The 26,765-nt window shown below is 36.8% G+C and overlaps 1 protein-coding gene across 2 annotated transcripts in view; it reads right to left on the bottom strand.

Moving 5' to 3' along the window:
* GLRA2 (glycine receptor alpha 2) overlaps window positions 1–26,765 on the bottom strand; it is a 223,375-nt gene that overhangs the window by 174,513 nt on the left and 22,097 nt on the right. Inside the window, exons 3-4 of one of the 2 annotated variants that reach the window (XM_003920334.3) lie at window positions 10,367–10,434; window positions 3,407–3,630 (exon numbers count right to left, since the gene is read on the bottom strand). In XM_003920334.3, coding sequence (XP_003920383.1) covers window positions 3,407–3,630; window positions 10,367–10,434 — 292 coding nt within the window. Of the gene's footprint in view, window positions 1–3,406; window positions 3,631–10,207; window positions 10,276–10,366; window positions 10,435–26,765 lie in introns of both variants that reach the window. The other variant, XM_003920335.3, reaches the window with a different exon arrangement.

Genomic DNA, 26,765 nt, shown 5'->3' with positions numbered 1-26,765 from the left:
ATTCATATTACTTAATTTATCACGTGTCCACCTTCCTTGTTAGACTGAAGCCATTCCAAGACAAGGTTCATATCTTGCTCAGTTCTGGATATCTGGCTCATTCTAGGCAAATAATTAGATTCTTGTAGTTCAAATCTCTCAACAGCTTGTACCTCCTTAAAATGATATCTCCAATTCTCCTTTACCAAGGTTTTTATTTTTATTTCAGAGAATACAATGAAAGAAAAGTCTAAAACAACCTGCCATAGGACAAACCCCACCTAATCTAAAACAATTGTTAGGGCATTTCAGGGCCTGAATGTGCTATACCAGAGAACCAGAGATAAAATAATTGCCTCTGGGTCTAAGCTTGGGAGCATTATATTCTTCACGATTCTAGCATGTAAAGACCTTCATAGAACAGCAAGAAAACAACAACAGCAACAACAACATGGTTTGATTTCAGCAGTGCATAATGTCTGGTATTCATTAGAGCAAATGCCACCCAAGGCCCCGAGGATTAGCTGGGGCAGCTGATACTCTGTGCTGCTTTTTATAACTCTCCCTCCTAGCACCACACTCTACATATGTCCCATTTTGTCAGGTCCCATCAACTTACGTTGTACTTAGTACTGGATTTTACACCTACCAAACACATCACCATGGAGAATATTTTGTGTTTCCTTAAAAATGAATTGGGTTGGGGGAAGTTTTCTGGTTCTCTGTGCAAGCAGTGATTTTGCCACTTTTTACAAATGAGCAGCTTCTTTTATTCCACAAGACAATGGGGTTCTCAGCCATCAGCAGGCTATGAAATTACTAGGTATAAGAATGGAATTTACAATACAGAACTAAATCATATATAGAGTTGTCAAATGAGGTGGTGATGATGGTGAGTCTGCAAACTTGGAAAAATTATTTGCAAGGAGACTAGTTGTCCACTTTTTTGGTAATAAAATTATGGAGAGAAAGGGGGCATTCTCTTAAGGACCTTTAAATGCCAATAGTTTATTCAATGTACTATCTCTCATATACAGTACATTGTCCTAAACCTTTGGTAGATGTTACAAAAAAAAAAAAAACCCAAAAACCAACTATCTTGAATTTAAAGAGCTAAGAGCTTACTATTGAAAAATAACATTAATTTTTCTAAACTTTTACTTTAGGTTGAGGGGTACATGTGCAGGTTTCTTGTATAGGTAAATTGCATGTCATGGGAGTTTTGTGTACAGATTGTTTTGCCACCCAGGTAATAAGCATAGGACCCGGTAAGGCAGTTTTTTTATTCTCATCCACCTCCTTCCCTCTACCCTCAAGTAGGCCCCAGTGTCTGTTGTTTCCTTCTTTGTGTTTATATATATTCAATGTTTAGCACCCACTTACAAGTGAGAACATGCAGCATTTCTACTGCATGTTCAATTGAACAGTACTGTACTGTTCATTGAACTGTATTTTTCTGTTCCTTTGTTAGCTCACTTAGGATAATGGCCTCAAGTTCCATCCATGTTGCTGCAAAGGACATAATCTCATTCTTAAATTTTTAGTCTGTGTACTATTCCATGGTGTATAGTGCCACATTTTTTTTCAAGATGGAGTCTCACTCTGTCGCCCAGGCTGGAGTGCAGTGGCACGATCTCAGCTCACTGCAACTTCTGCCTCCTGCGTTCAAGTGACTCTCCTGCGTCAGCCTCCTGAGTATCTGGGACTACAGGTGCGTTCCACAACACCTGGCTAATTTTTTTAGAAAATATTTTTAGTAGAGATATAGTTTCACCATATTAGTCAGGCTGGTCTTGAACTCCTGACCTTGTGAGCCACCTGCCTCAGCCTCCCAAAGTGCTAGGATTACAGGCGTGAGCCACTGCACCCAGCTGCCACATTTTCTTCATCTAGTTCACCACTGATGGGCATTTAGGTTGATTCCATGTCTTTGCTATTGTGAACAGTGCTGCAATGAGCATACATATATTTATTTGGTGCATGTGTCTTTATGGTAGAATGATTTATATTCTTTTGGATATATATCCAATAATGGGATTGCTGAGTCAAATGGTAATTCTGCTTTGAGTTGTTTGAGAAATTGCCAACTGCTTACTACGATGACTGAACTTTCCCTTTCTCTGTGACCTCACCAGCATCTGTTATTTTTTGACTTTTTAATAGCTATTCTGACTGGTGTGAGATGGTATCTCACTGTGGTTTCTATTTACATTTCTCTAATGATTCGAGATGTTGAGCACTAAAAAAAGAACTGATTTTAAAATACACATAGCCATTATTTTATTTTATTTATCAAACATTTATTCTGCATCAGGTACTGTGGCAAGTATTTTTAATATACTTTATATCAAGGGTTGGCAAACTACAGCCAAAGGGCCAAATCCAATCCACCACTTATCTTTGTAAATAAAATTTTATTGATACACAGCCGTGTCCAACTGTTTGCATATTACCTAAGGCTGATTTTGAGCTATAATGATAGAATTGAGTAGTTGCAACAGAGGCAGTCTGGTCTGCAACATTTAAAATAATATCTGGCCTTTTACAGAAAATATTGCTGACTACTACATTACTCATTCTCATAAGAATATTCAGAGAGAAACATGGTGTTTCCCATTTTATAATTAAGGTAACTGACGGTTATAGGTTACATAACTTAGTAAGGGCAAAGCTTGGGTTTGATTCTAGATTTGTCTAATTCCAGAAATGCATGTTTTTATGCTATACTCATGAACAAAAGTAACCAAAATATAAGGCGGAAAAAAACAAGAGCCTTATAGAGTCACAGAAAAACTGCTACTAGAGCTCAGAAAAGGGGGAGATTATTTTGAGCCTAGAGTGATAACACTTCTGGAGAAGATCATACTGGAATATAAAAGCAAAACTGGATCTCAGGAATTGTCTGTCCCAGGCCCAAGTTCAAGAAAAGTTAAGAGATCAAGGTCACATGTTTACTTAGAGGCAAAGCTGACATTGGAACCAGGTCTCCACTTATCCAGCTAAAAGTATGTTACAGTGACTATGCTAAACTATTGAATTTATGTGTGTGTGTGTGTGTGTGCGCGCGTTTGAATGTTACAGAATGTCAGAATTATTGAATTATTGAAAAATGACATTTTGTACATTATGCTTAATGGCAATTGAACTGAAAAGCCTGTTCTTCCGTTATTGAAGGAATCAAGAATACATTTGTGCAGGTGATTACAAAATGCCATTACCCATGTACCATCCTACCAAATACATTTTTGTTGTGGAGAATAACATTTATGAGACCAAGGGGACTTGTGGCACTCTCCACCAACTTTAAGATTCAAGACCAAGAAACCGCAAAAGTCAAATAGTTATATACATCCTACTCTGCAGAGTCAGGCAACTCTACATTAGCAGAGAAATGGAGACGTGAACATGTGCAGCAATGGAGGCTTACCTGATACTGTAAAGCACTTTGCCATTTTTCGAAATCCGTAGCAATTTGTTGTCAGTGGTGACATCATGGAAGTTGGCCCCCTTCTCGTTGGCAAAAAACAAATCTGGTTTCCAAATGGAGTCTAGCATAGATGGGTCCAAGTCCAGGGAATCATCTGGGTACTCACTGTATGCCAGCCGTGAATCATTCCACTGTTGTCTCAGAAAAATATTCACTCGGTAGTCCTACAAAAATGCCATGAACAAGCATTACTGATTACCTTGGCAGAAGAGATCTATTTTCATTTCGCTCTCACTCTTCTCCCTGATTTGGTACAGCTTTGGTGTCCAAGTAAACCAAGCTGTTTCTACCTTGGCCATAATAAACCATTTAGTTCTATTAGGAGAGGGGACAGAAGGGAGAAAGAAAAGGGAAGATTCAACCAAATCGGAACACCAATAAAACAGGTGGACTTGGATTTTTTAATGTTTAAATTATTCATTCTGGGATGAAATAATACTAACTCAAGCCAATTTTTCTACATAAAAAGGTAATCATGAACCCAGAAATCAGTCTGTGATGGCAGATTGTCAAATAAAACTGATTCATTTTCCAAATCAGAAATCACATGATCTCTAGTCTCTTTCTGCTCAGATGCTCTGGGCAGAAGGAAACCTATCGCACAATTTGAGTAGTGAAAATCTTACAAAACTATGACATGATGGGGCAGTATTTTAAAAATGTATCAACATAAACATCAACATCTTTCATGCTAACAAAATACTTTCTTTGCAGTTACTTACTTTTGAAATTCTTGTCATTTTCTCTGAATGGGTTGTATCTACACTAGCCAACTTGATGCTTCATCCAAACAGAGATGCTTCATGTTTTCTTAATCTGAACACTATAGGAATTTAAATTACACCCCTAGCATTCCCATTTGGTCTGTGAATTTTCTTCTGTGCTAATGAATAGCTTGGGACAGTGACTGCTCTCCTGGGGACTTGTACTGGAAGACCTGAGGTTCGTTCAAAGTACTACTTCAATTGATAATCTGAACATTGATTGAGGCTTCAACAGTATTCCTTAATCAAGCCCCTCTGTGGTTTTGGAGCTAGTAGTTAAGCATTATTGCTACTTGTGACCACAAGTGTAATATATACTAATTCATTCTTACTCTCTTTCCTTTACATATTTTACCCTTACTTGCTCCATCTCCACATATTTCATACCTGGATTTTTGGTCATTATTTACATTACTCTAATGGTGACTAACTTGTCCTGGTTTGCCTGAGAACTTCCCAAATGTGGCCCCAGAACTCTCACATCCAGGGAACTTCCTTGGTGTAGGCAAATTGGGATAACTGGTCACTCTACTGGGTACTCTGGAGATTATTTTAGGATGGCAAGTTTGGGCAAATTCCCCCAGGATCAAAAAGGAAAAGAAATAATTAAGTTGTAAATATCAGGATATACGGAAAAAAGCTTCAATATAGTTTTTTTTTAAAAAAAAAATCTATTTACTAAACTATTTTTAAATCTATTTACTAAATTCCCACGACTTTTTTTTCAAATTCATCCTGATGATCAAATTCATAGAGCGTTTTGGAGGCAGTACTCTTGGGAAGAGTGCCCCAAGTACACCTAATCTCAAGTCTGTGTGAGCTTTAACATGGGAAGTTAACCTTGAGTTTGAAGTTATAGAGGGCAGTTACTTTATGATAAATTGAGGCTTTACCATTGCACTGCTAATTTAGAGACCAAGTTCACCCTTATATATTTGTTTAAAAAATGTCAGGCCTGGGCCAGATGCTTTGGTTCACGCCTGTAATCCCAGCACTTTGGGAGGCTGAAGAAGGTACATAACCTGAGGTCAGGAGTTCGAGACCAGCCTGGCCAACATGATGAAACTCCGTTTCTACTAAAAATACACAAATTAGCCAGGCATGGTGGTGTATGCTGTAGACCCAGTTACTCGGGAGGCTGAGGTGGGAGAATTGCTTGAACCCGGGAGGCACATGTTGCAGTGAGCAGAGATTGTGCCACTGAACTCCAGCCTGGGCAGACTCTGTCTCAAAATAAATAAATAAATAAAATAAAATAAAAAGTCAGGCTTATAGTAGACTCTTCATTCTTAAGAAGTCAGAAATAATAAATGTAGCTACCTGCTATCCCTGATAAGTTAGCATCTTCTTATAACTTGTTTATGCAGCTATAGAATCAAAGGGGGCCCACAGCCTCATTTCAGCAGTTATAGCACAACATGCATTCTAATAAGGGGCTGTCTATCTTCTTAAACTGAGTTCTCCAGGAATGTGATTTCAGATTGGAGATAAAACAACTCTTCATTCAGCAGAAGTAGCCAGCAAAACATGTGAAATGTTTGTTTGGGGAAAGGATTTGAGGGAGCTAGAATTATATTCTGGAGATGTTCTCTGAGTGGACACATTTTGTAAACTTTCATTTCACCCTCCTATCTGTTAAATGAGGAGTAGACTAGGATCCACTGCTGTGTCATGGATAGTCTTCCAGCATCTGTATGTCCAAATCACATACTAGCTACCTACATCCTTCCAGGCAGTAATTTGGAAGCCGGGAAGAGAGCATGTTTTCTCTATTTTCTGATAGCCCAAACTTGGGGGAAAGCTACATACAGATGGTATACAAGCACCCTTGACCCTTAATGACATTTCTAAAATTCTCAAACTATGCCTTTATATTGGGAAATAGGGGTTGCAAATATACTCCCCATCCTATACATTGACTTGCCATCAGAAACTAAAGAAAAAAGCAAAGAAAATGGTAAACTCACATTTTGAAAACAGAATATAACCTATCTTATCATTTTCTTCTTATTAGTCATCTAAATCTTTGTGACCACACAAAATTTGTTCCACTGAATACTCTTAATGCTGGGTCAACTAGAAATTACCACTAATAGGTTTTTCTGCCTCTTAATGAACAAAAATGCATTTTTTGAATAACACATCCATAAAAATAATGAAACATAAAAATATTCCTTAGAGTAACACAAATGCATTGTCTTGTGAGTACAAATCTCTGACATCAACATATCAGAGTGAGAATTGGTGGGCAGACAATACCCACAATAAGTTAGTGGGACTTCATTAACCGTAGGAAGGGAAGACTAGATAGCACCAAAGAAAGCCATGTTGAGTTCTTGAAGTAGATAATCATTGCCTTTTCTTTGGAAACAAATACCCCAAACTAAATCTTTTAATAATGTTGTTATTTGGATAATGGGGTGAGAGTAAAGTGTAAGGGAAGAGAGGAAAATCAGCAGGTTTAGAAACTCGAAATTCTGAGGCATTCTTGAAAATAATTTATTTCAAAAAATGTAGAGAAACCTAAAATAGCAACAATCAATGTCCTCAATAATCTCATCACTGTGCATAAAGCTAAGGATTCTGACTACAACTAAAGGCAGTTCAGGGAAGAACCTGTTTCTGTTTAATTTTTTTGACCAATTTTTCAGAGTCAAACTTTGTTAAACTAGCAGTAAATTCATAGATGGTAAAATCTTAGAGGTATGGTACAGAAAGCTGGGCTGTGATGACACTTTGGGTAGGCAATGGACTGAATATTTGTGTCCTCTCAAAATTTGTATGTTGAAATTCTATCCTCCAAGGTTAGAATATTGGAGGTTAGAAGTGGGGCCTTTGGGAGGTGATTAGGTTGTAAGGGTGGAGCACTCAAGAAAGGGATTACTGCCCTTAGAAAAGAGACCCCAGAGAATTTTCTTTCTACCATGCAAGAGTACCAAAAGTCAACAGTCTGTAACCTGAATAGAGTTCTCATCAGAACCCAACCATGCTAGTACCCTGATCTCAGACTTCCAGCCTCCAGAACTGTTAGAAATAAATTTCTGTTGTTTATTAGCCAACCAATCTATAATACTTTGTTATCACAGCCTGAGCTAATTAAGACTGGTGTACTAGGTGGAGTCCCAGGCAGGGCCTCAATTATCTTGGAAGATAAGACCCTTTCTTGGAGGAATTCTCACATTCTTACTATTATACATCCATTTAAATATTGATGCTCTAAATCTGGGTCTGGAAACCTATGGCCTGTGGCCTAAATTTGGCCTCAGCCTGTTTTTGTAAATAAAGCTTTATTGATGCCCAACTATACCTATTTGCTAACTTGGGCCTTGGCCTGTTTTTGTAAGTAAAGCTTTATTGGTGGGCAGCGACAACTATTTGCTTACTATTGTTTACAGCTGCTTCCATGCCAAAAAGGCAGAATGGCACAGTTGTGACAGAGACTATCTGGCTCTCAAAGTCCTAAGCATACTGTCTGCTCTTTTATAGAAAAAGTTTGCCAATCCTACCCTAGGTGGCCTGAGGATCCCTTCTTTGACAAGCATGATAGAGTTCCAAAAAATATTTTCTGTAGTTTTGCACCAAAGCCAAAATTGAATGAAACAAGATACATTTTTTTAAAGTAAATGAAGCTTGTCATTATATCAAAGCTAAGAAGTAAAACAAAAGAAGCACAATACACATTGGTCTTCTAACCATGCAATTCAATCTGTGTTATACAGAAGAGACAGGCTGTTTATGTTACCCTTGAGCAACAGTTTCCAAATTTTCTGATTGGAAGTATGACATAGGTCACTTAATAAGTGGCCAGGAAAAAGCCGCTGATTTATGAAACACTTTCAGTAGCTGTTAAAGACAGCAGAAAACAAGGATATCCAGAGCTTCCATTTTAATCTCTTTAAATGTTTAACTTTTTTTGCATTAATGAACATCGAAAAGGTGCACATTTACATTTTTGATTGAGAATAAGATGCAATGAGGAGATTTAATCAAAGCAACATGGGCATCTAATTAATGCAATCAGCATTAGGTCGTGCAAATATTGTCATTGAATGCCATCGTGTAAAGCTGGTGACAGTGATTTGGGCTACTGGAAGCTTTGTCCCTTTCTTATTAGGATAAAGCCAAGAGAGGAGAGACAGAAACTGAATGCCAACCCAAGAGCTGGTTTACCCTGTCCATGTTTAGCTTTTCTTATGAGTCATTTAATAACCCTATCAAAACTCTCCTATTTAGGTAAATTTTTAAATGCACTACATCCTGTCAAAGCCTCACAAGTCTCATTTCTGGGTAATAATGTTTCAGAGTAATATCAACATGGGTAGTATAGTTGAATTATGTCTAATTTTGCTACTGGAAAAAAGTGGTAAAGGTAAATTCATTATTTCTAACATGAAGGACACTACAAAGTACAGTAATTTATTAAACTTGATTCTTGTTGCCAAAAAGAGAAAATTCACATAAACAAGGGAACCTTTGTTTTTTTTTTTTTACTTTTCAATGTCATTACGCTTATTATTTTTAGGACATCAGGCACCATAATACTTAGTCAAATTCAATTATACTTGATTTTGGTTTCATTGAATGAATGGTGTAAACTTTACAGTCATGCCAATTAGATCCAAGCAGTTGATTTAGGACTTAAATATATGGGGACCAAGAAAATATTTTACCCAAAATGTAAGCTCCATGCTATAGCCTAGAACTCTATGGGGTAAGACTAATGATCCAATAGGCTATGTCACAGGTAACATGACCATGACTTTTATAAGGAGGATGTCGCGGTTCACGCCTGTAATGCTGGTTCTTTGGGAGGCTGAGGCAGGAGGATTGCTTGAGGCCAGGAATTTGAGACCAGCCTGGGCAAAATAGTGAGATCCCATCTCCACATTTTTTAAAATTAACTAGATGTGGTGGTGCACACCTGTAGTCCTAGCTACTTAGGAGGCTGAGGCAAGAGTATCTTTGAGTCCAGGAGTTTGAAGTTTCAGTGGGCCATGATCTGCAGTCCAAGGCTGGGCAGAAGAGTGAGATCCTGTGGTGGCTTATGCCTGTGATCCCAGCACTTTGGGAAGCCGAGGCAGGCAGATCACCTGTGGTCAGGAGTTCAAGACCAGCCTGGCCAACATGGTTAAACCACATCTCTACAAAAATTAGCCAGGCATGGTGGCACGTGCCTGTAATCCCAGCTACTCAGGAGGCTGAGGTGGAAGAATTGCTTGAACCTAGGAGGTGGAGGTTACAGTGAGCCGAGATCATGTCACTGCACTCCAGCCTGGGCACCAGAGAGAGACTCTGTATCAAAAGAAAAAAAAATTTTTAAAGCATTGGTAGATTTTATAGTATCTGAAATCTTTTTCACGTATATGAAACATGTCTACTCATACTCTATAATGAGCTTCTAACTAGCTTTAAGTTTGTGGGGTTTTTTTTTTTTTTTGGAAAGGCATGCATACGGTATAATTGTTATGGACTTGGGACTACTTTCTCTTGCCAACAAAATCGTGTGTGTGTGTATGTGTATGTATATTTTTCAAAGTTCAGCCCCTTGGAATATATCTTAAATGTGGCATTGAAGTGAGGCTCAACTATCTTTTAAATTCTATTACATGTAAAAAACTGGCTATACTATTACATCTCACAAACTTTGAAATGTATACTTCTGAAGCATTGGAGATGCACCTATTTAAATATCCTTAACTATGCATCATGTTTGTTGTGGATAATTCTACAGAAAACCAGTAAAACATCAAGGGGTTTTAAAAATTTCTCTGGCATGATGGATATAAGATCAGTGAATATTGAGTAATGAACACTTGACAAATGACTTAAAAAATGAAGTAGTATAAATTATTGCTTTTCAGAGGCGAGCAAAGTTGGAAATTGGCACTCAGTAAATGTCCCACAAATATGCCACAGTGCACTTCAATCCCACATCCCATTCCTTCACACAATGGCTTCAATGCTCAGTCCCACTCACCATTGTAGTTTCTGCTATTGACCCAAAGCTGTTGATAAATATGTTGCAGGTAACATTTACAGGAGGCCCTGCAAGTTGAACAATAGAAAATTTGACAGTTTGTGTTCATAGCATAATTGAGTCATGTCTTTCTCTTGCCAGTGGCATTGTAGCACTTACCATGGTGGTTTCTGTGACTGATCCAAAACTGTTGATAAAAATATTGCAAGTAACGTTTACTGGAGGACCTGCAGAATGTAATAAGAATATTGCAATATACATTGAAACAAAAATATAGCTCCATTAACATCTGTGCAATTGGCTAGAGATGTGAATAAAATTAAAATGATGGTGAGATTGAAAAAAAAAGTTTTACCCAGAGGTGCGTAATGATAACAGATTATGGCTGTTAAGCAATGGCAACTTACCCTGAAGAGGCATTGGATTTGGAAAATATAAGCTGAAAACTATTGAACTGAATTCATTGTCATACATTGCTATTAAAATAGCCTTTTGGGTGGTGGCTTTATTTTTGACCTTAGGATTATCAACATTGTAGACATCAACAGCAGTTGCCTCACAGTGATGAAATAGCCTTGTCATGAGGTCAAAATGGAGCTGCATTTTGAGTTATGGATGAGTCAGGAACATCCACCTCCTTTTGTATGACATTCTTTAAATCAGTGAGTTACTTTTATTTTCTTGACACCTCTGAATTTACCCCACTCCTTTATATCCTCTGACCACCAATGAAAAATGATGTATGGAAATATAGCAAAGAAAATTTACTTAAGACATAAACGCAAACAGAAATATCACTTAATATCCATATTGTTGCCTTAGTAAATATGGCATAAAGGAGTATTGCATCCTAGATGTACTTTGAACAAGGAAAGGGTCCATTTTTATCTCCAGAGACACAGTGACTAGGCTGACTACAGCTCTCGTTTTCTCTTACCTTTTGTCAGTAGATAAATCACTGTTTGATGATTCCCTGATTAACATTTTGCTGGGAAAGATATTTATTATCTTTGTGGAATTTTCACCTAATGCTTTTTGAGCTAATATTTCCATGAAGTATCTGTTTATTTGCTGCGTTCTCCTGTAGAAATGTGTATGTCTTCATGTGACAAAGGATTAGCAGCCCAGTTCAAGAAACACCCTACTTGGCTCAGTACCCAACAAACCTGTAGGAGCTGAAAGAGGAGGAATTTGGCTTAAGGCTTCCCTCAAAGGCTGGTAGTGAAAACTCCTTAAACGCTGCATTTTTAAACTTCTTCAGAAGTCTATGTCAGGTTCTAGAAATGAGGAAAGGAAATTTGGGGTATACGGCTAATGTAACTCCTCAGGCAAAATTTTTTGGTGAAAGGAGCAAGGAATTTTGGTAAAAGAGGTGTGTGTTATTCTTTGAAACATAACTTTTTTTGTTTTTAATTAAACAGTAATTGTGATTTGTAAAAAATATTTGCAGGCACAGAATCACAGGCACCACCATATTACCAAAACAATTTTCAGTAGACCTCTTTGAAATGCTCCAAGTATTTTAAATTTGACCCAGCCCCTCTTAGGTCAGCATCTGCCATGAATTCTTCTCCATGGTCACTTTCTATTCTGCTTGATTTTGCATTTCTTTATTGCTTACTCATAATAAAAAAAAAAAGCAAAATGGATAGTTTCTTTTTCTTGGCCATAAAATTCTGTTTTATAACAAATATATTTTTCTGCTAATAAGAAATAAATTAGGCCGGGCGCGGTGGCTCAAGCCTGTAATCCCAGCACTTTGGGAGGCCGAGGTGGGTGGATCACGAGGTCGAGAGATCGAGACCAACCATGGTCAACATGGTGAAATCCCGTCTCTACTAAAAATACAAAAAATTAGCTGGGCATGGTGGCGCATGCCTGTAATCCCAGCTACTCAGGAGGCTGAGGCAGGAGAATTGCCTGAACCCAGGAGGCGGAGGTTGCGGTGAGCCGAGATCGCGCCATTGCACTCCAGCCTGGGAAACAAGAGCGAAACTCCGTCTCAAAAAAAAAAAAAAAAAAGAAAGAAAGAAATAAATTAGACAAGACAGAGGCAAGTCACAAGAAATTATATATGTTTGTTTTTTCCCTCTCTCGGCACAATGAAATATTTTCTTTGAGATCATCCACTTCAAGGTGGAAAACTTTCCTGAATTCTTATATGCAAGACAGATAAATTAATGATGGGAAAAAGAAATAGGAAGAAGAGAAATGTCATTTAACCAGCAGAAATTAGAAAATTTAAACACTGTCTGTCTTATACTTTTTCTGCTTGTCTAGCATACTCAACTGGCTTGAAAGCATTTAGAAAGCTGGGTCATACCATTATATATTTGTTTTTATCTTTCCTGATAAGTGGCATTATGACTATGTTGCTGGAAGTCAAAATAATTTTTAAGTTACCATATATTGCTACACTGTGCTAAGTCTATTAAAAATTATCTAAATTATCTAGCCTAATCCTCACAAAGAAGAATCTGTTTATTGCTCTAGTAAATGTTTACAGATGAGAAAACATAGTGTTAGAGAGGTTAACTTGTTTGAAGCCACATCACAATAATTAGAAAAGCTGAGACTCAGTGTGTCATCATTCTGATTCCAAAAACCTAAACTCTCAACCATTTTGCAGCACTACTCTCATTTCATAATATCCTGTTGTCCTCCTGACCTGCTAACTGTGGTATTTTACATTGGTTTGTATCTCTCTTAATTCTTTACATCTGACGGTTTCAATTTTGGGCATTTTGTTTCAAGGTTCATTTGGATTTCTATATAAAACCTTAGAAAGAAAAAAGTAAGTTTATTTGATGAGGGATGAGCACATGCATATACTCAAAACTGACACATATTTGAACCTTACTGTGTGCCAGTGAGTGCCTTATTTCATTCTTCAATAATTATCATGACCCCCATTTCTCAGATGAGAGAAATTGAGGCATAACGATCATTCGTTTTCCCAAGGTCACAGAGTTTATAAGAGGTAGAAATCGCCTAACTTTAAGGACATTTTTTCTTAACTACAGGGATAAAAAGCCTGAGGCCAATACAATTATCCTAGTGGTATACGCAACCTAAATATGGAACTTAATCTGCAAGTTTTTTGGGTTGACTTGTAGATAACTTTTTCCCCCCACTTTTAGGAGTTATCCTAGTATGGGCCAGCACAACCTTTCATCTGCCTTTAGCATAATAGTCTGCTCAGGTGTTCTGATTGACAGGGACTTTTTCTTAGATGTGATCACCAGTAAATGAATGTGTTCTGTAAACTACAGAAGGAAATATTTTACACTAGTTAACCTCATCTAATTGATTTATCAACAAAATGATGATATTCCAAAATGAGATGAATAAGAATCTGACTGGTGAAAAGAATTATGTAGACATCTAGTCTTTTGTGGCACTATCATTCCTATCCTTTGCTCTTTCCTTGTCACCTAGATAGGTGTCACCTTCTTCCCTTTCTATCTTGCTCTCGTTTTTAATTTTTTTCTCTCATTTTTATAAGACAGAGTAATTTGGCCATAATTCAAGTATGCAATCCAAATATAAATGGAAGACATGGATCTGGTGTACTTTAAATGTATTTGAAAAAACAGTTCCCCCTCAACTGCCCCCAGCACGAAGTATGACAATCCCCATCCCATATTTATCTTCTTTGTTGCGATACATCACTTTCTCAGAGTATCTTCTTTGGATTAAGGTATTTGTCTTAAAAACCAATATAAAATTGTAATTATGCTACTTGGGAGGCATAAGAAGTGGTTGATTATTGTCTTATTAACATCTTCACTTTCATATCAGTTGATCAAATTCGCTATGATAGGGAACAAGATCATGAAGAATAGTGCTATTCTTCATATAACAGTACTATTATATCCCCTGCTACTCAAATTGTAGTCTGAGGACCAGCAGCATCAGCATCACCTAGGAGCTTGCTGGAAATGCCAAATCTCAGGCCCTATCTGAGACCTGCTGAAGCAGTCTGCACTTTAACAAGGGGGATTTGTTGCTGCAGAACATCTTTCTCCCTTTCAAAATTATGATCCCTTGTACTTTGTTTCTATCTTTCATAAATGTCCTTTGAAATGTTAACTATAGTCCATTTGTAAAACTTCTGAAGTCAAACAAGTTTGGAAAGCACTGTTGCCAATATATGTCTTTTGATTAGGGTGTTTAATCCATTTACATTTACAGTAATTACTGATAAGGATCAACTTACTTCTGTCATTTTGTGTTCTGAATATCTCATAGCTTTTTTTGTTCTGCATTTCCTCTATTAATGACCTCTTTTATGTTCAGTTGACTTTTTTGTAGTGAACCGTTTGGACTGTCATTTCATTTCCTTTTTTTTTTTTAACTTTTCACATATTTTGTTTGTGATTACCATGGGAATTACAATTAGCAACCTAAATTTATAGCAACCTAGTCAGAAATTTTATCAACTTAATTTCAATAACATACAAAAGCTCCACTTCTATACAACATCATTTTGTCTCCTTTGTTTTTGTTGTTGCAAATTATATCTTTTTATTGCATGCACAATAAAATCAACTAATAATTTTTTAATGCATTTGTCTTTCCAAATCCTGTAGGAGATAAAAGTGCAATTATAAACCCCAGATACAATAATATTTTTATACTTGCCCATACATTTACCTTTACTGGAGATCTTTATTTATTCATAAGACTTTTACTTACTGTTTAGTATCCTTTCATTTCAACCTGAAGGACTCTCTTTATCATTTCTCACAGGGCAAGTCTAGTGGTAATAAACTCCCTCAGCTTTTGCTGGTCTAGCAATGTCTTAATTTTTCCTTCATTTGTTAAGGACAGTTTTGCTGGATATAAACTTTCAGTTACAGTTTTTTCTTTCAGTACTTTAAATGTATCATCCCATTGTCTTTCTCCACTGAGAAACCAGTTGATAGTCTTACTAGGGATCCCATGTATGTAATGAGTTATTTTCCTCTTGCTGTTTTTACAGTGTACTCGTTTTTGGTTTTCAACAGTTCGGTTATATGTCTCAGTGTGAATCTCTTTGGGTTTACTATACTTGGAATTTATTGTGCTTCTTGGCTTTATAGATTTATTTATTTCATAAAATGTGAGAATCATTATTTCTCAAAATTTTTTTATTCATATATTATTTCCACTCTTTCTTTATTCTCCTGGAACTTCCAGAATATGTATATTGGCCTATTTAATGGGTTCCCATTGGTATCTTTGGCTCTGTTTATTTTTATTTATTTTTTTGTTTCTGCTCCTCAGGCTTGATAATTTCAGCTTTCCTATCTTCATTAACTGATTCTTTCTTCTGCCTGCTCAAACCTACTGTTACACTACCCTAGTGAATTCCTGTTTCTGTTTTGCCTTTCAGTTACAGAATTTCTATTTGGTTTCTTTTTATAACTTCTATTTCTTTACTGATATTCTCATTTTATTCCTACATAATTTTCCTGATTTCCTTTCATTCTTTGTCCTTGTTTTCCTTTAGATCTTTGAGCATATTTAAGACAGTGGTTTCAAAGTCCTTGTTTCATAAGCCCAGTGTCTGAACTTCTTCAGGTGTAATTTCTATCAATTAATTTTGTCCCTTTGAATTGGCCAATACTTTGTTACTTTTTATGCATTGTGATTTTTGTTGAAAACTGTTTACTTGACTATCGTAATGTAGTTACTGAAAATTATCTACCTTCTCTAGAGTTTGCTGAATATTTTGATTGTTGAAGGGTATAGTAGGCTATTTGCTTAGTTACTTTCCAAAACTGTTTCTTCAAGCACTATAATATTCCTTCTCATGTGTGGTCACTCTAGTCTTTGTTTCTCAGCTTGTGTTCAGCTAGAGTTTTATGAGAGATTTTCTTGAATATCAGGAGCTAAAATACCAAGCAAGCAACCAACCAAACAAGCAAACAAAATACACCTCTCCCAGTCTTGGCAGACTGCCTCTATGCCAGAGCCGTTCAACAATTAGCTAGACTTGAACTGAATCTAGGAATCAGCCCAAGGTGAAAGCTAAGGTTTTGGTCATGTCTTTTCTGAGCACACATTTTTCTCTGAAAATGCAGTGGCTTTCTAAATTGGTCATATGCATGGCCGATTTTGAATGTCCTAATTTCCCTAAGAAACTCTCTCCAGGTTTTAGTCCCAAGCTTTTAGATGGTCTATTGTGTGTTTCAATTGTAATGTTTTGCCCTTTAAGATTTTTAGTTTGATTTTCAGTATTTTTTTAATCAATGCTCATTGCCTTTCCATCCTGAGTTAGGTAAAAACAGAGATGAGCACTGTCATAGACTGAATGGTGCACCCCCGCCCCGGCCCGCCCACAATTCATATGCCTTAACCCTCAGTACCTCAAAATGTAACCATATTTGGAAATAAGGTCTATAAAAGGTTAGTTAAGTTTAAGTGAGGATTGGCCCTAATCTGATATGACTGGTGTCCTTATAAGAAGAAGAGGAAAAAAGAGACACCAGGGATGTGTTTACACAGAGGAAAGATCACGTGAAAATGCGGTGAGAAGGCAGACATCTACAAGCCAGGGAGAGAAGCCTCAAAAGAAACCAAACCTGTTAACACCTGGATTTTGGACTTCTGGCCTTCAGAACTGTGAGAAAGTATAATTCTGGTATTTAAACCACTCAGTCTATGGTATTCTGTTACAGTAGCCCTAGAAAACAAATATAAACTCCTTGCATTTGTCTTTCTGGTAGCCTATAGAAAAGTTAGAACAGACACACAAAATAATTTGTGAATAAGGTTTGGTCTACTCCTTCTAGATTAAGTGACCAGGGCCCCATACTAGGAGTGTAAGCTACTACCAATTTTAAACCAAAAACTACTGCCATACCAGGGAAGGGATGGCACAAGGGTGAGTAAAAATACCACAAAACTTTCCTACCATTTTGAAGTTACCTTTTTCTTGATCAGTGGACATTTGGTTGCTGTAAACTTTTGAATTTTCCAGACTTCTGACAAAATTAGTTCTGACAGTTTCTACTCTTTTTGATGTTTCTATAGGGGAGCAAGAGCTTGAGCTGCCTACTGTGCCATTTTGTTGATGTCACCCTTCCCTTCTCCAAACTTTAATACACCCATGTGAACTGTGGTGCTCATGAAAAAAAAATAGTGTCATTATTTCCCAAACTTATTACCATAGGTTTCTTTTTGTTTTTTAGATAGACCATCTTTTTCATGGAGCACATTTAAGGTAGCAAGCATTCTGTAAAACATAGCTTTGAAAATGCTGATCCACATTGTTTCATTTATTAAATCAATTAAAACATTCTTATTGAACATTATATATGTTAGATGATAACAAGAGAACTATTAAAAGGACTAAAAGCAATCATAGGCCTATTATAAAACTGTGCTCCTGCCAAGGAAGAAATGTTATATTGGGGGTGGTAGAGTAGGTACTTAGGATAGAGAGGCAATAGAAGAGGAAAATCATTAAAGTCAGTTTAACTTTTCCCAGTTATCTGTTTAAGACTAAATTTACTATTCTCTAATCTGCAGATATAACTTATGGATGTGAATGAAAAGCTCTATTCATAACTGGATTTGACAAACTTATTAATTCCTGGCTGAGCTCTTAGAAATTCAGTGCTCTAGCCAACACCATTTTTTAAGGGGCCAGATATTAGATAGTTTAGCCTTTGTGGGCTGCAGCATCTCCATCATAACTACTCAGTTCTGCTTTTGTAGTGAAAATAGCTGTAGACAACATGTAAATAAGTGAGTGTGGCTATGTTCCAGTAAAACTTTATTTACAAAACAGGTGGTAGGCCAGATTTGGTCTGTAAGCCAAGTTTGCCTGGCCCTGTTCCTAATCAGACTAGGAGGCTAGAGAACAACAGGAATTATTATAAAATTCCATGGTCTTTCCATAGCTAAAAGTGAGGACTGACCATGGACATGGAAGAGCACAGGGACTGCCTGTAGGACTACCTACAATGAGTTTGTTATTGTGCTGTGTAGCATGAACAAAGTCATAGCAGAAAGATTGGATCGGAAATGATGGCCTCAGGGCCAGATGCACTGGAGTGGGCTCAGGTGAAAAACCATCAAGCCTTAATCAGAACACCATCACAAGACTTAGGAGGTAATATGAAAGTCAAACAGGGCTAAGCCAGATAATATGAACAACAAATACTTAATATATATGACTCAGCTATTATAATGGCTTGCATTGCTCATAAAAATACATGAGACTTCTGTATTTTGCATATTCAAAGCTAGATACAAAAATGTTTTCTATTATTCATGACTATATTTTAAAACGCTTGTTAATGTATGTATGTTAAATTATATATGTGTGTGTATATATATTTATATTTACCATAGCTTTCTAAGTTAACAATAAATGTTATTATTATTTCTTCCTTTCTTTTTTTTTTTTTGAGACAGGGTCTCTGTCACACAGGCTACAGTGCAGTGGCACAAACGCAGCTCACTGCAGCCTTGCTCTTTTGTCTTGGCCTCCCGAGTAGCTAGGACCACAGGCGTGCACCACCATGCCAAGCTAATTTTTTAAACTTTGTGTTGTTTGTAGAGATGAGGGCCTCACTGTGTTTCCCAGGCTGTTCTTGAATTCTTGGGCTCAAGCAATCCTCCTACCTCAGCCTCCGAAAGTGCTGAGATTATAGTCATGAACCACCACACCTGGCCAAATATTAATTTTTGAAAGATTTGACAGATTCTATTTAAAAATAAACATTGGGAAAGAATAGAGTATCCTGTGTAACACCAAGACAATTAGTCTCTATTTGTTAGTTTTCCTTAGTTATTTCCCAGCATCATTTTAAGGTAAAAGACTACTTGAAAACAGAGGGAAATGTTGAGTTCCAAGATGAAAATGATGGTATTTTTCACTCTTGTCACAAACAGAAAAAAAAAAAAAAAACGGCATTTTCACTTTGCAATTTCTCATAAATAATTTAATGCATCTTCATGTACCACAATTGCTTTGATGTGGGGCCCTTGGATAGAAATGGAATATTAAATATATGTGCTAGATAAATACAAAAATTAAATTTCCTTTAGAATAAAAAGATTTTGTCTAGCATAAAGATTCTTGCCATTAGCTCAATAGACAAAGGGGGAAAATAAAGCACACGGAGGAAGCAAGAAGATGTAGAGTTAAGTGTCAGAGCCTTGATATCTGAACTTAAGTAAGCACTGTTTCTTATTATAGCTTCCTGTGTGGCATAGTGCTTTGATGCCCATGAAACAGAGAGCCTTGGAAGATAGGAGGATCACAAGGGAGAGGGAATGGCTTTTCTTCATGACATTCCCTTTATGAGGGAGAATTTAAGGCATTTAATCTGAAAGAACAGAGACATTTAAAAAATGTCAAGATTGTAATCAGAAATGGCCCCACAATCTAACCCACTGTACTGTTTTAATTTCCTTAAAAATTTGCCATAGGTAAATTATATATCATTGATTCTTCTGCTCAACACATACTCAAATGGTTTTACCAGACTTACTGCATTCACCTTGTTTGCTGACATTCCAGGTTTGTGCAAAATGTAAAACATTCAGAGAAGTAAACATGCTGAACATTTCCTCATTCCCACAGCCTGATAGCTAGCAAAACCATTTGCCTTGGACCAGCCATGTTGATAGAAATTAGAAAATTGCCAGATGGGCCAGGTGTGGTGACTCACACCTGTAGTCCCAGCACTTTGGGAGACGGAGGTGAGCAGGTCGCCTGAGGTTAGGAGTTCAAGACCAGCCTGGCCAATATGACGAAACACTGTCACTACTAAAAATACAAAAATTAGCTGGGCATGGTGGCAGGCACCCGTAATCCCAACTACTCAGGAAGCTGAGGCAGAAGAATCACTTGAACTCAGGGAGGTGGAGATTGTGGAGAGCTGAGATGGTGCCACTTCACTCCAGCCTGAACGACACAGTGAGACTCCATCTCAGAAAAAAAAAAATCCATACACAGAAATTAATTAACACCTAAGGTGTCTTTAATATCAATAAACCTAATAGTATATATAGCATCTTCTGAGTCCTTCCCACAAATGGCCACCAATTGTCAACTCCTTTCACACAAGGGTAAGTAAATAGACAAATAAACATATGGCTCACATACATGTCAAAGGGCCTTGAGAATGCCAGCAAGTTTCTATCTTTGCCTGATGTGTATTTCTCCAGTTTAAAAATGAGAGATAAGAAAGAGTTCATCATTTCATAAAGAGTGATCAGTTTTAAGAGAAAGTGAGTGCTATTAATAATTTAATAATTATACAGGAAAATCAGGCATAAACCAGGACTTTCCTGAGAAAACCTGGACTTCGGGTCATACTACTCAAAGATATATTTAAAATATGGTGGCTACTAGCCTGTTTTATCTTTAACACTACCTCTGATTATTACCACCTGTCAACTTTAAACAGTTGCCAAAAACTCTCTGAGCCTAATTCTGTAGAATAGGAATAATGATGCTTACTTTGATGGTAATTGTGATAATTAGTAATAAGGTATGGAAGGCACATAATGGTTCCTTAATAGATCATAGTTACTATTATTATTTATAGTAATGGTAGTAGCAGCATTATCATTGTTGTAAGTTCTGGATTGTAAAATATGCCTATGTATGAAATACGTTGTCAAATTCATTTTAATATAAACTGAAATCTTAGAGATTACAACTTAGATCTTCTAATATCCTCTATGCCAATCTTTACTGAAATAATGACCATCTTATCCCATTTCCATTCTCTTTTCTCTGTAAATTTTATTTTGTTTGTTTTTTCTTTTTAGCTCTACAGGACTTCTCAGCAGGACTCAACCACCTTTTACATCTTTCTTGTTTCTGGGAATTATGCATAAACATTCTTCATATCTGGAAAACCCATGTAGCTATCATGAATTTGAGATCATTGCTGCTAGCTTCTTTATTTAAAATAGGCTTTCTCAACCTTGGGACTATTGGCATTTTGGGCTAAACCATTCTTTTCTTGTTAGGAGTCGTTCTGTGTATTGCAGGGTGTGTAGCAGCATCCCTCTCCTCTACCCACTAGTTGCCAGTAGTATCCCATCCCCCATGACCCCTGTTGTGACAATCAAAAATGTGTCTAGACATTGCCAAATGTCCTCTGTGAGATAAAAATCTCCCTAGTTGATAACCACTAAAGTATAAAAAGAAAGTAAAATTGCAGGATGAGTGTGGATTTAAAAACATATTTAGACATACTTTGGGTGAAAAGATGGCAGTATAATAGAACTTATACTCCTTTGTTGGGTTAATCAGAAAATTGAATTTGCAGACATTTGCTGAATTCCGTGTATTTGCATGTTACAAATCCTCAGTCACTCATTAAATCAACAAATATTTATTGAGTACTCATTGTGTGTTAGTATGTACTTGGTCTTCTACTAATTATTACTTACAATTAGATGGTGAATTATGGTGCAAAATAAAACAAAATCAGGCATTAAGGACAAGTCAGAAACAATTTGCTGAAAAGCTCTTGAGTCACTTCGCAAAAAATGTCAGATGAAACAAAATATGTATGCCCAACCAAGGGTCACAGAGAGGGCATTTTTACTAAGCCTTTTCTAATACAAGTGAATGCTCCTTTTTTGTTCATTGCAGGATCATAGTGACCTTAAAGGGAACAGTTTATGTTTTTGGAGTTTCAGGGCACTTTGCTTATGGAAACAAGCTTCATTGACTATTTTAAAGATCTCAGAGACTAAATGGAACCTTCAGAATGAGAACAATTTGTAAGAATAATTTACATATATTTATATTTATGCTGTAATAAAATGTCATCAGACAAAGAATTGCTTGAAAACATGGGATTCTTGCTATTTGGGATTGGGGTGGATAATAAAGAGCCATTTAGCCTTAGAAGAAAATGATTTTGAATGCCATTTGGAATTAGTTTTGAAATATAAAGATCTGATAATTTTTCATGAACCCAAATGACATATCCTTTCCTTTTAGGAAGTAACAAAAATAGAATTAAAGATGACTTTCTCTCATGTTAATTGAATCCTCTACTAGTTTGTGAAATGAATAACAAGTTCACCAACTTGCTTGGCCCTGACAAATTGGAAATCAATTTTTTTTTGCATTAATAATTTTTGAGAAGAAACTATGCTATGTTTGGAGTTATAATAATGGAATTGGCTGATAGGACATACACACATATACATAATTGTTTCCAAGGTAAAATCTTCTCATCCTCCAAAGTCAAATGATATCTAATTGATGAAATTCTTCATGATTCTCCCCATATATGAATATCACCCGTCTTAGCATTTCTATAACCCTATAACCCTTATCTTGTTGTATTAGAGTCAATTTTTATATGTGTCTAATCTTTTCTAGTTTGCTCTGGACAGGGCATGGCTTTCATCTGATTCACTATAGTGTTTCCTTGGCAATTAATATAGTACTAGCACATAGTAGGCATTCAATAAATGTTCTGTGAATGCTATATCAGAATATAAGCCATTTTTACATAAGGAACTCTTAGCGACATCCCAGGAAATCTGATTCAGAACAACTTTTAAGGCATTTTAACCCAGTTAATCAGCCTTCATTTCTTCAGCTTCAAAAAGGAATTCATTCAAAAAGCAATTCATTTAAATCAATTGTTTAAGCTAAGCCTATGAGATCAGAAGACCACTCTGCTTATCTCTCCAGAGCACTCAACAGAATGAGAAAATTATGACAAAAATATGACAATCACCAATGAGAAGCATTGCTACATGCTTCTTCAAAACCACTGCTGAACTGCCCTGTTTGAGGTGGGGGTCAGGAAATTCCTAACTGTTGCCCTCTCTCCTAACATCATCCTTTACCAGTATAGTATGGCATAATGGAAAAAAAAATCATAAACTTCAGGGCCAAAAGGACTGGGTTTCAATCCTGTCTCTACTATATACTATTTGTATGACCCTATGTAGGCTACTTAATTACTCTGGGCTCCCATTTCCTCATCTATAAAAGCAGAAATATCTTCATCTAACTCTCAGGTTTATTGGAAGAACTGAATGAAATAGTACAAATGTGAAATACCAGCTACTACTTTTCTGTTACCATCTCCTTCCCTCCCTTATCAAGGAAGGATCTTTCTCCTAAACCTTGAGATTTTTTTCTTTATTTAATAATCAGGCGTACTTTTCTCAAGCATAATATCTCTACTCTGCATTTTATTACTTTTATCCCTACTTACAGTGTTAAGAAAATGACCTGGATTTTAAAAGCATAAGTAAGCTCTAGGAAAAAATCTAATTCCCCCTTATTGGAGAAATATTGCATTATATTAAATCTAACAATCATGAGGAAAAAGTTATGCTTCAGTAAAAAACTATACGTTGTCTATACAGTATACCTTTCAGTGTTATCTGACTCTAATTCTATGGAAGCTATTTTACAACTCTGCAAATTATATAACTAATAAAAAACATCCCTTGCTTATAGGTACGGAAATACTGTCATATAGAGGTTCAAGTGACTTCCTTCCCCCACTGTGGAAGAGGCTAATTTTGCCTCCATTTGCACATTTCAATATTTTTATCTATAAATGTGTCCGTTCTTTGAGAGTTTTTTCGAACTGATTATACCATCTGCCTCATTGACTAATGAGTTAAATAAAATCTTTAACATGTATTAATTACATAGCTGTGCAAGAGTCATAGTTTTACCTTATTTTGGAAAATTATTTTTAATGTGAAGTTTAAATAAAAGAAAGAGATTGTTGCTCTTTGGACATCTTGGGCTCAGAGCCAAGCTTTAGCAGCTTGGAGACCTAAATCCTGTTCAAGGCCATTGCACTGCTAGGCAACCCAACACTTTCTTTTAACTGTCAAAAGAGATCTAAAAGCACCATGTCTGCCAGCAAATAGTACCTAAGCTCTCATTTCTCTCCTCTGTTCCTCTGTGGCTTCCACAAATGGGGACTTGTTTCTTCCTTTGCCATTCTGCACCATTTCTCTGAGGGTAGGAAGGTCACCACTGTACTGTTAGGAAACAGGTTTTCTATGTCAGCAAGAAATCTAAAAATAGAAGACAGAGCTTCTGATAATATACTCTTCTCTACTAACAACTAGGACAGTCACCTTCCTACTGCAAAGGGAAATCCTGAAATCATGGTGCTTGTGTTTACAATACTTAAATTTGATTGACAGGCTACCAGCACTTATGTAGCATAGCACTTCCATGTTTTACCTCATGCTACACTATGCGTCTTTGTAATTCAATTTTATTAAAAGGACATTTACTGAACTCCTTCTGTATATTGGGTGCTTATGTAGTTTGTGTTCTTCTTGAGTCAAAGATTTAGGTGAAAGTCATTTGTGAGGGATGTAAGTAATATGCTGGATGAGAAGTGGGGAAGTGAGACAGGTTAGGCTAACAAGAAAAGATGCGTTAGTAAGTCCATTATTTTCTGATGGCAAATGAAACTTTGTCCCATGAGCAACTCTGGAAGCCAGTATAGGAGGACTCCTCAGAGCTATTCTGCCCAAGGGGAGAAGGAGCTGTTGCATGTTACATTGATTTCCGTCAGTCATTGGATGAGAGTACTCTCAGGAGACATTAATTCACCTTTAGTTCTGGTCTGCCACAAGGGTGGGCAAAATGGCTTGGATCAGAGAATGCCCTCAACAAAGAAATGCAGCTGCCATCACATGGAAGTCAGGTTGTACACTGATGTGGTAAGGGATAGGGGATATGGGAAAGACACTGACATTGATGTCTTGTAAGGTCCTGGGAATACCAAAATGTACTGAATCTTTGTATTCAAAAAAGCCATAATCTGTCAAGGCAGAAAGACATGGATTAGACTAATTATAATGTCATGTGATAATAAAAATAGTGTTTAAGGGAACATAGCAGAGGAGGCAACAAATTATGCATGAGAAAAGAAGAAAGGGAAAGGAGAGCAGAGGTTCTTTGCAAGGGGTTGATGTATCTCTTCATATGCAGAGGAGGGGGAAGATATGCCTCTATCTTATAGTGAGTCTGTATCACTAGTCAAAGTATAATCAGCAATTGAAGGCTGAACCTGCATTATTGCTCTTTATTGCATATCCTTTTTCTGATTTGAAGCCCCCCACATTTTGATTGTTAGACAGTTTTAAGGTGATGGAGAAACTGTTCTACATCTGCATTTTGATATTACATATTTCTACCTCCATCTCAACGTAACAGGATCTCTGCTAATGAGCTGAATACAGTTGTCCCTCCAAGATTAAAGAAGCCATGTGGCCTCCTCTCATTCATCATAGTTGAGTTCACACTTGAAATTGAGGAGGTCATTCTCCCACGAGACACCATTGTTGCCTGCGTGCTCATGATAGTAGACAGTGACATCACCTTGGGACCCCGGGAGGGTTATAATTTGAGGATATGAGTGTTGCTAATGAAACAGAATAGAGTTTTTACCAGTGATCTTTTCATGCTAGAGACAACATTTGTTGAGGCTTTAAATAATCTCTAATTTTATGTGTTGTACCAGACACATTAAAGCAGTATTATAGAAAATCAAGTCCTTTGGTGAGAAATGGCCTCATTCTCCTACCCTCAGGTAACGGAGGTAAAAAGTCTGACAAGTCAAAAGGGAAGAATCCTACTAAGAGAGCCTTTTTGGGTATTGGCTTGGGTCAATGCATACCTCTCTAAACATTCATCTCTAGTCATATGATCTGTATATTTGCAAATACAGACGCTATTAGCCTGCCTAAGCCACCATAAGGGCCTGGATTTGACCAGCTTCTCTGTCTGTCACAGCTGTGCCAGCTGTAAGGATTCTGAACATTAGTTTCTGGATCTGGAAAAAGGAAATTGGTAACAGTAGTACTTCTCAAATTTGTAGGAAACAAATGAGAGCATACATATAACACACTTAACATGTTGTCGGCCACATCATGAGGAACGCATTGCCTTTGTATACCCCATCCATACTCCAAGTCTTCACCTAATTTTCCACTTCTTTCTTATGCTTCAGTCATTATCAATTCTCCTTATTCAAAACTTCTAATGACATAAATTTCATATATAGTTGTACAATTATATAGACAGGAGTTGGCTTCTGTTGCTCAGACTTGTTTTATGTCTGTTATTTCATTTGCTAAGGAAGATGATGCATTGCTAAAGTACAAAAGTTGCCTGTCACTGCTTCTGTGAGTTCTCAAAGTTGCTATACATTAGGCACATCATAAATGCCCCTCATAAATACTTTGTGATTAATTTTTACCTTGCTACAAAGTTAACTTGAATTTGAACATAAGCAGCAGGTACTTCCTCTGCTTAAGAAAATAACAAGTATATTATTTCAGACAGCAGTCTCCCTAGTTCTGAAGAAACATCATCCCAGAAAGCAGCCCTCGAATTTCTCCCTCTCCTATTTCCTGAGCAAGCTTGGGCTTTTCATATGTGTTGGAAAGTAATAATAAAGAGAATAAATTATAGACTTCTTGTCTCAGACTTACAGTTTTTTCTCACTATGCCCAAATGATTTGAGATTGTTAAATGAAAGCATTCTTAGGGCCCAGAGAACAACACTATTTGGAAGCAGACTATAGG

This window comes from Saimiri boliviensis, chromosome X, assembly GCF_048565385.1.
Source record: "Saimiri boliviensis isolate mSaiBol1 chromosome X, mSaiBol1.pri, whole genome shotgun sequence".
Lineage (NCBI taxonomy): Eukaryota > Metazoa > Chordata > Mammalia > Primates > Cebidae > Saimiri > Saimiri boliviensis.
The sequence above is the reverse complement of the archived record's forward strand: the minus strand, read 5'-3'. Positions and strand labels throughout refer to the sequence as shown.